Source organism: Dermacentor silvarum, chromosome 5 (assembly GCF_013339745.2).
Source record: "Dermacentor silvarum isolate Dsil-2018 chromosome 5, BIME_Dsil_1.4, whole genome shotgun sequence".
Lineage (NCBI taxonomy): Eukaryota > Metazoa > Arthropoda > Arachnida > Ixodida > Ixodidae > Dermacentor > Dermacentor silvarum.
In genome coordinates, this window is record NC_051158.1 from 166,117,201 (window position 1) to 166,134,394 (window position 17,194).

General features: G+C 45.7%; 2 protein-coding genes across 13 annotated transcripts in view; both read left to right on the top strand.

Moving 5' to 3' along the window:
• The window catches only part of LOC119453864 (gastrula zinc finger protein XlCGF7.1-like), a 310,713-nt gene that overhangs the window by 61,615 nt on the left and 231,904 nt on the right, over positions 1-17,194 (top strand). For 9 of the 10 annotated variants that reach the window (XM_049666964.1, XM_049666960.1, XM_049666956.1 and 6 more), the window contains one exon: positions 14,043-14,252. In XM_049666964.1, coding sequence (XP_049522921.1) covers positions 14,057-14,252 — 196 coding nt within the window. In that variant the 5' untranslated portion in view covers positions 14,043-14,056. Of the gene's footprint in view, positions 1-14,012; positions 14,253-17,194 lie in introns of all 10 variants that reach the window. The other variant, XM_049666962.1, reaches the window with a different exon arrangement.
• Positions 1-17,194, top strand: part of LOC119454535 (gastrula zinc finger protein XlCGF7.1) — a 455,522-nt gene that overhangs the window by 3,665 nt on the left and 434,663 nt on the right. The window contains exon 1 of one of the 3 annotated variants that reach the window (XM_049667013.1): positions 1,326-1,362. The exons of the other annotated variants lie outside the window; for them this stretch is intronic. Within the exon in view, the coding sequence (XP_049522970.1) occupies positions 1,338-1,362 (25 nt within the window). The 5' untranslated portion in view covers positions 1,326-1,337. Of the gene's footprint in view, positions 1-1,325; positions 1,363-17,194 lie in introns of those variants that run through there. 3 annotated transcript variants of the gene reach the window in all.

The following is a 17,194-nucleotide window of genomic DNA, read 5'->3' on the forward strand; positions in this document are numbered from 1 at the left end:
ATTCTGCCCTTCGTCGCCTACGCGTACAATACCGCTACGCAGAGCACTACTGGTTTTTCGCCATATTTCTTATTGTACGGCCGGCACACATCGCACACCATCGACACAATGCTACCATACCGGCCCAACGCATCTGAATGTGCGCCCATTTCTGATACGGTGAGACATGCCGAAGAGTGCCGCGACCTCGCTCGGGCTTTTACCTCCAATGACCAAGAGCGCCAGAAGAACACTCACGGTGACACCACCTCTGTGCCCAGCTTTCTTCCTGGAGCGCTTGTGTGGCTCTCAGTTCCCTCCGCTGCACCTGGTCTGTCTGCCAAGTTAATGCCTAAGTATGAAGGCCCCTACCGCATCATCGAGCGTGCATCACCCGTCAACTATGTGATTGAGCCCGCTGAACCATCTTCGGACATGCGCCATTGCGGACGCGACATTGTCAACGTCGAGCGCCTCAAGCCGTATTATGATCCCCTAATAGTGACGAACTGTTAGGTTGCCGGACGGCTCCCTTTTTCGTCCCCGGGGTAATTGTAGTGAAGAAGAGGGACGATGCAGTGGGGCATCCTTACCAGAGCTGTCTAGTGGGTCAGTCTGTCCAGCGCATCGCTCGGACTACGTCATTCATGCTCGCGGTTCCCTGAACTGATCGAACGGTCAGCCCTAACGCTTCCGTGCAATAAACGCCTTTACGGTCTCTTTAAGCGGTCGTCATACCGAATGCTGCCGCGTCACCATAACGTCGTGAATGAGCAGAGTCGAACCGCAAATGGTTGTACGGTATCGCAGCATCACAGCAAAAGCAGCGTCAATTTCAACTATGATTGCAACCAACAAGTTCGGACTTTGGTCGACTAGTCTATGGATTGGATCGAGACGTAAAGTTATAGGTTGCCAACATAATGCTAAAAATCGCGGGATTACTAATATTTGTTTAAAGTAGTCAGTTTTGCCATTATTGGAGTGTAACGCAAGGGTCGCATTCATGCAAAGAAAGTCATGAAAAAGCTCGCATCACAATCGATTAAATGCGGTAATTAAACAATTTCTGCTACCTTCTTTGGAGCTGTGCAGGTTGGTACTGAAGGCTTATTCAGGCGGTCTGTGCCCGTTTGTTGGGCAAGACTGAATGTCACTGCCTATATTCTTAGTTTTGCGATTACACAACACCCAGATTATACGACAGTTTTGCGTGGCCCTTTCGAAGTCGTATAATTGGGGTTCCACTGTATATGGGGTAATATCACAGAGGGTAACAAGGAGGCCTGAGAAGTTGTAGGCCACGCAAGGAACGATGAAGTGAAATCTGATAGTTGTAACATTAAGGTCACCGCTAGATGCTTGCTGGTTTATTGCTCACAGGTAGGCACTGGTACATACAAGTGATGTCGCCGTATACGAACGGTGCTGCCATGCCTGTGTTTCTTTTCTCGAGAATCGTAAAAACTGATCGCCCCACGTTCGCAATGGGACGAAGGATTGCTGCAAGTTTCTGACTCTTACGGTTTTTGTGACGGGCGCACAAACATTGGGTTTTCTTGCGTGCGCTCATATACACGATTCGATTTTGCTATGGCCGTGCGCACAGGTTGCTCTGCTGCATGTGAGTCGAGCGGCGATTCCTTCGATGCTGAATTACTCCACAAGTGCCGAACCAGGATATATCTAAGTCAGTGTATGCACTTTTTGTTCTTAAAAGATTAATTTATGCAAGCCCTTCTGTATTCATGATTAAACAATGCATGTTTACCTACAGAAAATATTTCTCGTCACTTTATTGTCATTCTAAAAAAGGTGCATTAACTGTTTTTCAAAATAGCTCAGGATTTTAAATCTTCAATAAAAAATTCGATCCTGGAGGGGGAGCTGCATTTGGCACGAAAAATAGACCCTTATGGGGTTAAGAGGAATAAAATTACTGGTGCATTCATTCTTTAAAGCGGTGGATTTAATGTCATTAGCAGTCTTATGATTTGTGCACAATTGTTGATTATATGTCTGTTTTATGTCTGATATGTATATATCTGTGATGTGCAGGATCTTGTTTCAAAGCAGGTCTCTGAGGCCGAGCCTCAGAGGACCAAATCAAAGGACAAAACCATTGGTTTCAAAGAGCAGAATGAGATATTTAATATACACGTTATGAAGGCAAGTAGGAGAAATTAATTGAAGAGCAAAGGAAATGTATAGAAAGGAAGGCACAAGTAAAATCCAAGTTAGACAACTCACAGAGCTAGGGCTAGTCATAGGTGACGGCGCGCGTAACAGTTCAATGTGGAAGGGTGGTGGTAAGGCGACGAAAGGAAGGGCATTCGTCTCACCAACTGGATGACGGGCTGGTCGACGACTAGGTAGAGTGCCCGATCGCATCGGCTTCGGCTCGCGGAAGGGACACGGGCAGCTGGCGGCACGTGAAGAGCGAGGCGGCTTTCTCGCCAGACATCTGGCCGCAAACTCAGGCCCGTAGCCCGCCAGCTCGATCGCTGCCTACAGACGCTGGAGCTCGCCGGTCTCAAGTAGCAGTCTGTGACCGAGTGGAGTGGCGATGCCCAGGAAGGCAGACGGCTTGGCGACACGGGCAGACGGCGGCGGCGTTCTGGCCGGGCAGCTAGTCATGGAACTCGGGTCCATAGCCGGACAGCTCTCGTTCTGCCCACGGGTGCAGACGCTCGCCGGCCTCGGGCAGCAGTTCCCGAACAGATGGAGTAGCGACGCCCAGGAATAGGTTGGCAGGAGGCCCCGGCTGGGTGAAGTCCTGGTGGCTCGGGTCCGGAACCCGACGGCCGTCTTCAACCCCGATCCGGTGGCCGACCTTCTCCTGGTGCCACTTCTGGAACTCTTCCTCCGTCTGCCAGCGTGCCTCGTTTTTCTTCCCTCTGGTCCGTGTGTTACTTTTGGATTGGTGATCTTCGGGCTCCATGGGCATCGGTTATTGGCCCCCGTGAGCGCCGTGGTCCTTTCCAATTGGATGGCGCTTGGTTTGTTTGTTTGTTTTTCTTGTGGGGGGCCGCGGCGCCTCGTGCTTGACGCTCTTTGTCAGTCGTCGTCTTGCGCTCACCATGTTCACGTTCACACGCGCACAATTCACTAACCTTTGTCTTCGCGCACTACCACACACCACAATATCCATTGTCAGTTGTCACCGAACCTTGTGTAATCAGACTGTATGCGCAACACGAATTGTGTAGTACTTTCTCGAAGGCATGAAGGCGCCAGAACCTTCGATGAGTCATGTATAAAAGCCGATGCATTTGATCCGCAAATTAGATTTTGACGATCGATTAGTGTGCTCACCACTATCATTGTGTTCAGTGTTACTTGTTTTGCTGGACACAGGCTTGCCCAATGCGCGGTACCACTGTGGTTGTTCACCATCAACTACAATGCGACAGTATTATTAAAAGGGTAGCAGTTGTAAGAAAACTTATTAGGAGATATAGATTACAGGCAGCACAAGCCTACTCTCCAACCTCCAATGATGATGTTGGAGAAATAGAGTAGTTTTATGAGGGTGTTGAATTAGCAATGAGAAAGGTGCAAACTCGGTATACTGTAGCCATGGGTGACTTTAATGCAAATTGGGTGGGAGAACAGGTGACTGGCAACTATGGAATCAACTCTAGTCTAAATGCGGCCCTGGTGGCTGCATTTCGATGGGGGCGAAATGTGAAAATACCCGTGCACTTAGATTTAGGTGCACGTTAAAGAACCCCAGGTGGTCCAAATTTCCGGAGTCCCCCACTACGGCGTGCCTCATAATCAGATCGTGGTTTTGGCACGTAAAACCCCATGATTTAATTTTTTTAACTCTAGTCTAAATAGTAGACGTGAGATTTTAGTAGAGTTCACTGAAAGGAATTACCTCCAAATGATAAATACCTCCTTCCGGAAGCGCATTAACAGGAAGTGGACCTGGAAAAGTCCTAATGAGGAAACAAGAAATGAATTCATAGTCTGTGCTGACCCTATCATAGTGCAGGATGTAGAAGTGTTAGGTAGGGTAAATGGCAGTAATCATAGGTTAGTGAGGTTTAGGAATTGTTCTCAGTTTGAAAAGAGAAAGACCAAATTAGTTAAGAGGAAACAGGCCAACCTAGACAGTCGGGGTAAATGACGAATTCAGGCTGGTGCTCTCAAACAAATGTGCAGCTTTAAACAGAAATATGAAGGTAAACAAAGATAATGAATGAAACTAACTACTGGAAGGGGGTTATTAACATTGGACGATGTGCTGCTGTGCACCAGGGAATGGTGCCGGTGGCTGTCGGAGAGGTTGAGGGGCCAACGCTGGCGGTCGACGCGGAGGCTTTGCAGCGGCAGCCGCATAAGTGAGTGGTGCGGCAACAGGTGTTGGCAGAGAGGCGGACGGGAGCACCTCGGAGACCTGCTCCTGAATGACTTGTCGGAGAGATGGCGCGAGATAGTGCGTAGGCTCTTCTGGGGTGGGCAGATACGATAAACACGAGATCTGCCGTGCGACTTTCCTCACACACATATTCTTTGATTTGCAACAGTAGCGTCTCGTGGTCGCCACCGATGGAGGAAATCGTCTGTTGCTGTCGGCCACCGCACTAAGACGCATTGCTTACAGAGCTCAGTCAAAGCTCTGGCACAAGGTTGTAAGCTCAGCTACCGTGCGTGGGTCCTTTGCCAGCAGCATTTGCAAAGGCATCGTCGTCAATGCCTTTCATGATGTGTTTAATTTCTCTTGTTCGGGTATGAAGAGATTCAGGCAGCTGGCACAAGTAGATGATGTCTTCTGTGTAGCTGGTAAAATTTTCGCCTTGCTACTGTGCACCTCTGCGGAGGCGCTGTTCGACGTGGAGCTGGCGCACGGCGAGGCGATTCGAAGATGTCAGCGAAGCGTTTCTTGAATGCACTCCATGTAGTGAAGTCGGACTCATGGTTGTGGCACAGGCTTGCGACTGTCTTTTAGATAGAACGACACCTTCTGTAGTTTCGACGGGTCGTCCACTTATTGTGGCCACTCACCTTTTTGAATGTCGCCAGCCGATCTTCCACATCGTGGTCATCTGTTCCACTAAAGAAGGGAGAGTCGCGCTGGCACAGCATGCTGGTTATGAAGACCTGCGGAGATTGGGCGGCGGCTTCTTGGGTGGTTTCGTCAGGCATTGTTGATGCAGGTGGTAGCGTCCGACTTCGGAGTTCAGGTTTGCAGACCCAGCACCTTCACCACTTTGGAAGGGTGTTTATTACCGTTGGACGGCAGGCAGAAGGATTGCACGACGGGCACTAAGACAGTCTCAGCCGGCGTCAGCAGCTAGCGATCTACACTTGCACCTCCAGCCAAGACAGAGTCCCACTGGTGCTGTCCGTTGCTTCATTCCTACTACACTACGCTTATTACAGAAGCAGAAATTGAAGTGGCAGGTAAGGCACAAAGGGAACAAAGAACCTAATAAATAAACGGCAAACACTGAAAGTGCTCATAGTGCAGGCATTATCAAATCGTGACGAGGAGATTAGTGCTATCATTGAAAAGAAAAGTGTACAATAATTAAATTCTGCCGGTACTAATAGATGGGGCAAAAACTTCGACGTTAACAAAGATACATGAGAACAATTTAACGACCGCGCAACGAGCGATGGAACAAAAAAAGGTGGTTAAGTGTAACTTGAAGAGACAGGAAGAGAACGGTGTGGATATTAGAGCGAACAGGGGTAGTTGACATTCTAGTTGACATTAAGAGGAAAAAAGTGAAGCTGGACACGCGATGTAAATGCTTAGGGTTGATAACCGGTGGTCTGTTTGAGTTACAGAATGGGGGCTAAGGAAAGAAAAGCACGGTCGAGGATGGCAGAAAGTTAGGTGGGATGATGAAATTGAGACATTTGCAGGTACATCTCGGAAATCGGGTAGCACAAGACAGGGGTAATTGCAGATCACTCGGAGAGGCCGCCAAGAGTCATTGAAGAGCAGCACGTAACCAGTGACCCAACTTGGGTTCAAAGAAGTTTGTTCAAGAGCAGCACATACCCAATATTACATGCTCAGTGACCCAAGTTGGGCCGACGGCTGGTTTTGAACCCATTTCCCTCAGCACAGCAGCAGATGCTCTACCCATTTGACTGTAGACTACCCAGTGACCCAAGTTGGCGAGAAAGAGGTTAGGTGCAGACAGATACTGACATGCATACATACAGACCTACCGCTAACTGGGTGAAGTCCTTAAAGAATGCTATTGCATTAAAAGTGAACTTTAGCAGGCAATGTAATGTGTAGAGCAGGTCACCGACGGTCTATCGTGGCTACTGAATGGGTACCAATGGAACTGATGTGCAGCAGACAACTAGGTAGTGTTATGAAATAGAAAATTTGCAAGCATAGGATGGTATCAGCTGGCACAAGACATGGGGCGATTGGGGTTCATTAAATAGTCTGATGGCAATGACCTTAAAATGTTCAATCACTTTGCTTCACTCAGAGTCGTAGGTCGGCGCACTCACTCATGAGTGCACTCACTCACACTCACTCGCACTCATTTCAAAGGCGTGAGTGCGAGTGAGTGCCAGTGAGTGTGAGTGCAGGTGAGTGCCAGTGCCAGTGAGTGCCAGTGAGTCTGAGTGGAAGCGAGTGAAAGTGAGTGCAAGTGTGAGTGAGTACCAGTGAGTGTGAGTGCAGGTGAGTGTGAGTGGAGGTTGAAGTTGAAGTTGAAGTTGAAGTTTATTTCAGGCAACAAACAGTACATATATGTACACACATATGCAGTTGCCTAGGGGACCGGCGAAAAGGCTAAAAGCCTGACAGGGCGCCTGCCCCCCGAGAACCCAAATTTACCCCCAAAAAGACACAATGCACAGAGTTACAGTTTGGCAATAGCTATTACAGTTCAGAAAAAAAAAATGGTCATAGGACAGAAGAAGAAGCAGTTCAGTACAGTAACGCTTTTGTACGTAAACAATAATTTTCGTATTTAAGGCACCAGAAGGGATATAAGTGAAACCAAAAATAGGACATCGAATGAATTGATTTTACCGACTTCCAGATGACACAAGGTGAGAGAAAAAACAACAGCAAATACTTTTGACAACATAAACGTGAACAAGGTTTATGTTTGTATTGATAGTAAATATGAATGTACCTTGCTTTTAAAAGCACGGTATGAACCGATCTCCTCAATCAGCGTAGCTAGAGAAGGGTGTTGGTTTAAAAAATGCGGAATGTGATAGCTCAGTTTCTCGGTTCCGTAATTTGTGCGTGTTTTTTCTTTCCTATAAATTTTATGACGTAGGTTGTGGCAGTGGTTTTTCGCAAGATATCTCTGAAAAAAACCTGTAGGATTAGATTTTACTTGATTGTAAATGACCATCGCCAACTTTTTTTTCATGACGTTTGTAATGGTTAGTATTTCATGTTTTTTGAAAAGAGGCGCCGTATGAAACCTGTGTGGTACTCCTTCGATTAGTCGTATAGCTTTCTTTTGCAAGACATGAATTTTATCCGTGTTTGATTTAGTCGTACTCCCCCACACAAGAAGGCAGTAGTGGATGTGCGAGTGAACTATTGTGTAATATAGTTGTTTTTTTAACCATTGTGGAAGCAGCTGTCGTAATTTACAAATAATACCCGTAGATCTTGATATGGTGGAGCGGACGTAATTGGTGTGCAAGAGCCAGTCTAAGTGCTCTTGAAAAAGTACCCCGAGAAATTTATGTGCTGTGACGCGTTCAATTTCTTGCCCCTCAAAAGTTATGTTAGCTTCTCTCGTGATAGCCTTATTACGTGGGCGGAATAAAACATATTTCGTTTTTTTAGTGTTTAGTTCTAGTCTATTATTTTTTAACCAGTCAGATAGATGTCTCAACCAAAGATTTGCTTGTTGTTCAAGAATATTGAGCCCGTTACCAGAGAAGAATACATTGGTGTCATCGGCGTATAGAACTATGTCGGGTGTAAGTGGTATGTTAGGAATGTCGTTAACATAAATCAAAAAAAGCAAAGGGCCTAGGATTGACCCTTGTGGAACACCACATGTGATTTTACCCATGTTGGATTTAGCGTCACTAATCCCAGTATATTGCTGACGATTAGTTAAATAACTTTTTATTAGTTCTAAAGGCATTCCCCTAATTCCGTATTTAGGCAGTTTCAGTAATAAGATATGGTGCTTAACTGAATCAAAAGCCTTCTTGAAGTCGAGAAAGACCCCTAGAGTGAGTAGTTTATGTTCAAAATTGTCAAGTATTTTTTCTTTAATGTCTAGTAAGGCCGTTTCAGTAGATTTGTTCTTTTGGAAACCATATTGTTGCTTTGTGATCACCTTTTCCTGCAGTAAATAGTTAGAAAGTCGTAAGTTTATCACCTGCTCAAAAACTTTAGAGAATATAGGCAATAATGAGATTGGCCTATAATTATTAAAATCATTTTTATTACCACCCTTAAAAATAACCGATACCCTGGCGACTTTTAAATCATCAGGGAAAATACCAGAACTGAGAATTATGTTACATATATGTGATAGTGGCTGACTTATAAAGTGGGCAACTGCTTTAATAGGCTGGGGCTTTAATTCATCTACGCCGCATGCGCAGTTATTTTTTAATTTTTGCAATAGTGTGTATATTTCGGATTCAGTTGTGGGGAACAAAAAAACTGAGGATACAACATTGTCAGTGATGTACGAAGTATAGCTGCTATTTTCGTCAACACAGGTCGTCGAAGCGCCAGCTTTCAGGAAATGCTCATTGAACTTATTGGCAAGCAGTGCACCCGAGCATGGTTCATCTTCTATAATAAGCTCCGATATAACCGATTTGTCATCTTTAAGCATGAGATCACCTACCCTTTTCCATACTTTTTTCGAGTCATTGGCTACGTTAGCAAACATATTTTCATAATATGCGGCACGTGCATGCTTAATATCTGAGCCTAATTTATTCCTTATTTTTTTATATTTAGCTAAGGTGTCCAAGTTTTTTGTTTTGATAAATAAACTGAATAGCTTGTCACGCTCTTTTATTCTCCTCAAAAGGCCTGAATTTATCCACGGCTTCCTGGATTTCTGGTGTTTTCTAACTGTTACCATAGGAAATGCAATGTCATAAAGGTCTTTGATAACACGTAAAAAGAGGCCATATGAAGCCACGGGGTCCTTTATTTCCATTACAGGGTTCCAGTTAGTACCTGCGACTAAGCGTTTAAAAATTTCAATTTTGTCCGTAGATATTATTCTGCACGTGACGGATGTATTTTGTGTACTTTGGCTATGTCTGGTCAAGTAGGGCGTGAAAAAAAGAAAAAAGGGCAAGTGATCACTTAAATCAGCTATCAGTACCCCTGCATCGCACTCACGTGGCTGATAGTTGGTAAAACACAGATCTAGTAAGGTTTCAGAAGCATCCGTCTAGTTAGCATCCGTCTAGTCTAGTTTCAGAAGCATCCGTCTTGTCTAGTTAGTAGGTGAGTGCCAGTGAGTGCGTCTAGTTAAGGTGAGTGCGAGTGAGTGCCAGTGTGAGTGGAGGTGAGTGCGAGGGAGTGCCAGTGTTAGTGGAGGTGAGTGCCAGTGATTGTGAGTGGAAGTGAGTGAGAGTGAGTGTGAGTGAGTGCCAGTGAGCGTGAGTGGAGGTGAGTGCCAGTGAGTGTGAGTGGAGGTGAGTGCCAGTGAGTGTGAGTGGAGGTGAGTGTAAGTGGAGATGGAAGCCAATGAGTGTGAGTGGAAGTGAGTGTGAACATGGTGAGTGAGTGGAGATGAGTGTGAACGTGACTGAGTGCTGTGTGAGTGGAGCTGAGTGTGAACGTGACTGAGTGCTGTGAGTGCGAACATGGTGAGTGCTTCTGGGTGTATAGAGGTCAGTGTGAATGTGAGTGCAGGTGAGTGTGAACATGACTGAGTGCTTGTGAGTGGAAGTGAGTGTGAACGTGGTGAGTGCTTGAACGATAAGCAGCGGTGATAACGGTTCACCTTGCTTGCGGAAAAATGGAGCCACGTTGTGTGTGCAAGCTCACTCGCGGTGATGACTTATCGCGCTACCAGATTGTGCACGCCAAGATAGAAACCACTCACTAAGGTTGTAATAATCCAAGGTTCAGGCATGAGTGAGACAGTATATAATGAAATGAGCGGATATATTATATTGCAATAGCAATTATATGGACAGTCCAAGCGAACTTCTGCCGTGGTCGTGGACATCGTTGTGAGGTTCCGTATAAAGTCCAAAGACCTTAAAATCGTCGCCGTGTGCTGGGGGTACGCTGCGTGTGCAGTGCAAGCTTCCGAGGGTCAGCCGACACTTGCTGCTCAATCTCGCACATGCGAGGGAATAGGCGGGGCGGAAGCGCGCTGCTTCTGTCGCGCGTCAGGCACGGGGGGGGGGGTTCATCTTGCTTCGGCGGCGGCCGCGTGGGTGTCATATCTCGAAAGCGATCTGCGACGTGGAAAAAGTTCGCGCCCGCGCGGCCCTCCTCTTCAAAGCGATTTGCGACGTGAACAAAGTTCAACTAGAGCCAGTAACTTCGTATGCGCTGTGTTTTTTACGTTTCGTTCGCTTTGAAGTGAGATGCGGCACAAAGGTCAATTCGCTCACGGCTATAGCTGCACCTCCTAACTCCAGCGTTCCGACAGCGAGTTTCCGCAGTCATCGAGCGAAATGCGTTCTTGTTTACCTGTGCGCGCGTGACACCGTGCTTGTCTAGTTAGTAGGCAAATGTTTACAAGTTTATACGACCCATTAAAATACTATCCTTGCTTCGTATAGCTCTCTACTAATTTGCTATCGCAATGGAAGCTTCGCCTTTAGGGCGAAACTGCGACTTTTTCTTTAATACACCAAGGAATATGTATGGACTGGAGCGCTGATACCAGACATATCCAAATCATGACCGGCAAATTTTGCTGTGACTTCCACTGAGTGAAGACATTTAATACCGTGTGATTTGCTACACCTTCGCTGGTCATCCGCCTTCAGAGGGTGGAATGGCTCCTCATTTTCTTCCTGCTTCCCTCTTAAATGTACACGTACAGGCTCCTTAAGTATATAACACAGGCAGAGCGGAAGAGGGACTAGCCAAGTTAGCACAGAGTAACAGACATGCACGCTCGCATGCACGGAGAAAAAAGCGAAGATGCAATGATAGATACCGCTTTGTTCTCCCTTTTGTGTTTGTTTCGGCATTAAGTGGTTGACTAAGTATACGGACCAGTCAATCTCTCCCTCTATTTCCCGCTCTCTTGGCTCAATCTGACCGAAGGGGAGCTTAGCGAGCATGGGCGGCAAGCATGCACACGTCTAATGTCAATGACAGAGAAATGGACAGAGAAAGGTTGGGGCTGACATGAATGTTTATGTTACCATGAATAAATTGAAACGAAAACTTTAGTCGTGCTACTTTTGCTCTATTTTGCCGTGTTAGTAAACCAGCTCTCTTTAATAATTCAGTCAATGAATTCATTAACTTGTATTTATTAAAACAGAATCTTATTGCCTTCCTCTGCACCCCTTCCATTCTTGCAATGAGTTTTTTTGTGTACCAAACACTATTGGCGTACTCCAGCACTGTTCAAATGAGCATTTTGTAGGCCAGCAAATTTTATCTGGGGGTGCAAGACGAAGGTGTCTTCTCAGAAAGAAGAGTCGCTTTAGTGCTGAGCATGTACATTGATTTCCACTTAAGGATATATTGTTAACATGGCTTTCCCATCGGAGAGCGTGTGTTAAAGTGACACCTAAATATTTACGCTGAAATGCACAAAGTGGGAGGTGTGTCATTAATAATGTAAGTAAACTCAGATATCTGTTTCTTACTGTTAGCGTTACAGATTTTTGGGTATTTAGAGTCATCTGCCACTCCTGACATCAAGAAAAGGCAGAATTTTGTATATGGTGATTATGACTGCGATTAATTTCTCGGTCCGAAATACAATAGTCAGCGAATAGACGGATGTTAACTCGTAATCGGGAAGATGTAATCGGGCAGGTAAATCTTTTATGTATATTAAAAATAAAACTAGGTCCAAAACACTGCCTTGGCACACTCCCTATGCAACAGGTGCTAAATTAGAAGCTTCGTTATGAATATACACGAATTCTGAGCAGTATAGATCGGCACAGTGACTCATGAGTGCACTCACTCACACTCACACTCATTTCAAAGGGGTGAGTGTCAGTGAGTGTGAGTGTGACTGGAGGTGAGTGCGAGTGGCAGTGAATGTGAGTGGAAGTGAGTATGAGTGAGTGCAGGTGAGCGTGAGTGCGAGTATGAGTGAGTGCCAGTGATTGTGAGTGCAGGTGAGTGCGAGTGAGTGTGAGTGCAGGTGAGTGCCAGTGAGTGTGAGTGGAGGTGAGTGCGAGTGAATACCAATGAGTGTGAGTGGAGGCGAGTGCGAGTGAGTACCAATGAATGTGAGTGCAGGTGAGTGCCTATGAGTGTGAGTGGAGATGAGTGTGAGTGCAGGTGAGTGCCTATGAGTGTGAGTGGAGGTGAGTGCGAGTGAGTGCCTGTGAGTGTGAGTGGAGTGAGTACCAATGAGTGTGAGTGCAGGTGAGTGCAAGTCAGTGCCAGTGAGTGTGAGTAGAGTGAGTACCAATGAGTGTGAGTGGAGGTGAGTGCGAGTGAGTACCAGTGAGTGTGAGTGCCTGTGAGAGTGAGTGGAGATGAGTGCGATTGTGAGTGAGTGTCTGTGAGTGTGAGTGGAGGTGCGTGCGAGTGTAAGTGAGCGCCAGTGAGTGTGAGTGCAGGTGAGTGCCAGTGCAAGTGAGTGTGAGTGCGAGTGAGTGCCTGTGAGTGTGAGTGGAGTGAGTACCAATGAGTGTGAGTGCAGGTGAGTGCGAGTCAGTGCCAGTGAGTGTGAGTGGAGTGAGTACCAATGAGTGTGAGTGGAGGTGAGTGCGAGTGAGTACCAGTGAGTGTGAGTGCAGGTGAGTGCGTGTGAGTGGAGATGAGTGCGATTGTCAGTGAGTGTCTGTGAGTGTGAGTGGAGGTGAGTGCGAGTGTAAGTGAGCGCCAGTGAGTGTGAGTGCAGGTGAGTGCCAGTGCAAGTGAGTGTGAGTGGAGTGAGTACCAATGAGTGTGAGTGCAGGTGAGTGCGAGTCAGTGCCAGTGAGTTTGAGTGGAGTGAGTACCAATGAGTTTGAGTGGATGTGAGTGCGAGTGAGTACCAGTGAGTGTGAGTGCAGGTGAGTGCCTGTGAGTGTGAGTGGAGATGAGTGCGATTGTGAGTGAGTGTCTGTGAGTGTGAGTCGAGGTGAGTGCGAGTGTAAGTGAGCGCCAGTGAGTGTGAGTGCAGGTGAGGGCCAGTGCAAGTGAGTGTGAGTGGAGGTGAGTGCGAGTGAGTACCAGTGAGTGTGAGTGCCTGTGAGTGTGAGTGGAGATGAGTGCGATTGTGAGTGAGTGTCTGAGTGTGAGTGGAGGTGAGTGCGAGTGGGTGCCAGTGAGTGTGAGTGGAGGTGAGTGCGAGACAGTACCAATGAGTGTGAGTGGAGGTGAGTGCGAGTAAGTACCAATGAGTGTGAGTGCAGGTGAGTGCCTGTGAGTGTGAGTGGAGATGAGTGCGAGTGAGTGCCTGTGAGTGTGAGTGGAGGTGAGTGCGAGTGTAAGCGAGTGCCAGTGAGTGTGAGTGCGAGTGCGAGTGAGTGAGTGTGAGTGCAGGTGAGTGCGAGTGAGTGCCTGTGAGTGTGAGTGGACATGAGTGCGAGTGAGTGCTGTGAGTGTGAGTGGAGGTGAGTGTGAATGAAAGTGAGTGCGGAGCCTCGAAAAAATTATGGTGAGTGAGTGTGAGTGAGTATTCTCCCACACTGCCGACCTATGCTCGGACTCCACCAATAGCTTTAAAATGTATGAGATTAAAAAAAAGAGTCTAAGATATGTTCTGCTGTGGTAAACCTTTTACAGAAAAAGGTTACCGTGGTTTCTAGTATTCAATGTGGATTGCCCCCTTGTAGCGCTTTTGGAATACTGAACCAAAAGGGTTAATTTGTGTTCCATGGCTATGCATTGGAAAGTTTCCCTGCATTTATTATATTGTGTTTACCTCTTGTTCTCTATGCTGTAACAGGACTCCAATCACTCCAATTATTTCCTGCAGACCTCACAAATGCAATGAGCCTTGGTGAATGCATCACTTTTGCTAAAACGGCCTGCCCCACCCATTCAAAGGTCGTCAGTCAGGTCGAGGTTGGCACACAGTGCAGCTTGCCTCTGGCTGACAAGTCTGTCGAGTGCTCCTTCAAAGCAGGGAGGGAGTCGAGGAGCGTGCAGACTACAGAGACTGTGGATCAGTCAAGTTACACCTCAGGTGGGCAGTGACCGGCACTTCTCTTGCTTTTGCTTACTTGTGTGAGTTCCTTGTAAATGACGAAGTCTGCCTAGCTTGATACAACCTGTTTAAGTGTGTATGACATACTTCCGCTACGGACAAATTAGCAGGTTTGTGATTCATGTCTGTGATTGGGGCAAAATTCAAAAATACTGCTCAACTGAGCACATTGAAGCACCTTGGGTGATAGAGCTTAATCCAGAGCCCTCTTGTTCTGGTGTTCTTGTAGACCTTAGGTTGTTCTACGATAATGTTACACCCAGTGAGTCTCTTAGTTATGCCTTAATGTGTGTATTAGTGTAAAAACATGAATATAGATCAATGCTGGAATGTAAGTCGACCCCCTGTGTTTGAGGTGAATAAAATTCAAACAAAATGCTTGAATGCACTTAACCTACTTTGTTTTATCAATATGCTCATTCATTGAGGGAGGTGAAACCCGCAGGGGAACTGTCAGGATTTCCTGTCCTGGGAGAGCTTTGAGTCACGACATCCCACATCACATGACTAAGCAGGAATACTGTCATCGTGCAATGAGGAATACTCACTGGGCACCTGAGGGTCACACCAGTGATCACTTCAGCCGACCTGTAGGCGTCTTCAGGTCACTGCTGGCCATACACTCGTTTTCATCCAGCAGTTTTTTTTTTGTAGCAGCTTCAGGTTTTTTGCACAGTGTTTGCAGACTGCAGTGACTCGATGAGACCTCTTCCGTACCGCCAATTTATCCCAGCGCATAGTTGTTCATCAACTGCACTCTTGTTATAGTGTGCTAAAAGCTCAGCCGCAAAGCGGATGTGAAAAGTTAAGCCCTCTCACTACGAGAAGCGAAACACTGGTGAGCAAATTCAGTTGTTTTTGCAATAAGTTGAATCTGCTGTTATCAGTTGAACTCGTGCATGGTGCTCACAAAGAAACTCCACCGCAGTGTCTGGAGTTCACTATCAACAGTGTAGCCGTTGTGCAACAAGGCTTCCAGTGAAAATCGACAGTTACGCTGTTTCACTTTCTCTTCAGAGAGACCAATCAGTGCACTGCCACAATCCTTTTGTATGCTTCCACCTATTTTATCTCAGTGTTTTCAAATGCAGTACAGTAAAACGTTAATTCGTTGCTCATTAATACACCATACACTGTAATCTTGAATTCAAGTCGGGCGCAAGTGCTTCGTGGCCCCTAAAAGTGCTTTTGTGGAACCCTATTTAGGTACCACTGCTGTTGAGAACAGAATTGTTAACTAGCACTAAGATAGTATAGACAGTCGGCACATGTCTCAAAGAGTTGGCGTTCGGCAATATAAGTGCCCCGAATTGTAAGTGCGTGCGCTCTTTGCGTCGGCGCCTTTGTTCCAATCTAGCAAGCAGAACTTGGTTATCATCATCATCAGTTGCTCGTCCAAGAATTCTCGGCAGTCCAGCAATAATCTCAGTACTTTCGGCTTCCACTCAGCATTTGACTTCTCTGTGCGTGTTTTCAAGCAGTCATGATGTGATCATTGTTTGTATGTCCATATCAAGCACATCACACCGCACAGAGAATGCCTGTTGCATGCTTTAAAGTGCTTACAAATTCGTCTTAATGTTTATTTAGAGTCTGACGACTGTAACCCAACGATGCTGCCGGCTGAAGTAGCTGCACTTCTTGACAGTGCGTCGGAGAACAAGGCCTTCAGTGGCTTTGAGGAAAGTGCTGTAAATGTTGGTTTCCTGCACAAGTTTTATTCTGCTAGAATTTGTAGCTTGTATTAATTTTGTTATAGAAAATTTAGTGCCCCAATATGTGTGTGTGTCCTTTTGTGATGCGTGTACAAACGTGCGTAATCACGTTTTATCATGCCACGAGTTAAAATAGGTGCACCTTATATGCAGGTGTGTCTTATGTACAGTTTTTATTTATTTTTGTTTATTATACATACTTTGAAGGCCTGTAGGCAATACAGAATGGAGCTTTAACAAAGGAAAAAAAATGCTGCGACAATTATACAAAGAAAAAATGTTCAGCGATAGTGTGGTAGATAGACGTTTTGAATGAAGAGTCTGGGATTTGATCGATGGAAGTAGGACGGTGGTTCCAATTGACACTTGTGCTGGCATGCCAATTTTATGTCTGATCGGATGAAATGTAGAAAGGTATTTTGATCTGTTCTTTCTTCACTACGTGGTACGAGTGATAAACCTTGTGAATTAGAGAAAAGCAAGCAGATTTGTGGTGTAATGAAATCTGGCAGATTCAGTTTTTTTCTTGCATGTTACACTGGAATGGCAATAATAGATCAAATGAAGCCATCTGCTGGACTTTGAATTTCTTCAAGTGCAAGGTTTAGCTATTTTTTTTATTTTTATCCCAAATTGCACATGTGTATACTAGTTTTAAGTGAGCTAGGGTTCTGTAGAGTGTTAGTTTTTGCAGAAGGTACAGTGGAAAAATTACAGGCAAGATATTTTATGGTGCAATTAGCATTATTAGTTACATCAAGATGCATATCCCATGACAGATCATTAGTTATGTGAAAAGGCCGAGATATTTGTGTGTGCGAATTAATAATATCAAAGTGTCATACTGTATATATCTAAACTGATTGCCATTGTTGACAGTATGTGACATGTGCATCGATCTACACTTATTAGCATTTAATTTCATGAGCCATTTGTTACACCAGAGTGACAGATTGTGGAGATCACCTAGCCACTTCTATGAATCACCAGGGATAGTAATCTTGCAGTAAATTACACAGTCATCTGCAAGGAGAATTATTAATGATGAGTTTGCACAGTTAGGAAAATCATTAATGTAAATCAAGAAAAGCAAATGCCCCAAGATGAATTCTTGTGGCACTTTGGATGCAACTGGTGAATAAGTAGATGACTAGTTATTGGCTGCGACATATTGAGTTTGATTGGAAATAAACTCCTTTATACAAG